This window comes from Haliaeetus leucocephalus, unplaced genomic scaffold, assembly GCF_000737465.1.
Source record: "Haliaeetus leucocephalus isolate CR32 unplaced genomic scaffold, Haliaeetus_leucocephalus-4.0 Scaffold136, whole genome shotgun sequence".
Taxonomy (NCBI): domain Eukaryota; kingdom Metazoa; phylum Chordata; class Aves; order Accipitriformes; family Accipitridae; genus Haliaeetus; species Haliaeetus leucocephalus.
Window position 1 is genome coordinate 2,404,110 of NW_010972572.1, and position 288 is coordinate 2,404,397.

General features: G+C 79.2%; 1 protein-coding gene across 1 annotated transcript in view; it reads left to right on the forward strand.

Moving 5' to 3' along the window:
* Positions 1–288, forward strand: part of WBSCR27 (Williams Beuren syndrome chromosome region 27) — a 2,177-nt gene that overhangs the window by 813 nt on the left and 1,076 nt on the right. Inside the window, exons 2-3 of the mRNA XM_010585962.1 lie at positions 4–84; positions 157–285. Coding sequence (XP_010584264.1) covers positions 4–84; positions 157–285 — 210 coding nt within the window. The remainder of the gene's footprint in view (positions 1–3; positions 85–156; positions 286–288) is intronic.

Sequence of the window (288 nt, forward strand, 5' to 3'; positions counted from 1 at the left end):
GAGCGGGTGGCGGCGGTGCACGTCGGCGGGGGGCTGCCCGAGCGCCTGCGGCTGTACGACGGCTGGGCCGCCCGCTACGACCAGGTACCGGGGGGACCGGGGCCGTTCCGCTCCCCTCCCCTCCCGGGCGCCGCTGACCGCCGTGTCCCCCCGCAGGATGTGGCGGCGCTGGAGTACCGGGCACCGGAGCTGGCCGCCGCTTCGCTCGCCTTCGCCTTCCCCGCGCCGCCCGCCGGGGCGCGGCTGCTCGACGTGGCCTGTGGCACCGGCCTCGTAGCGCGGGAGGTA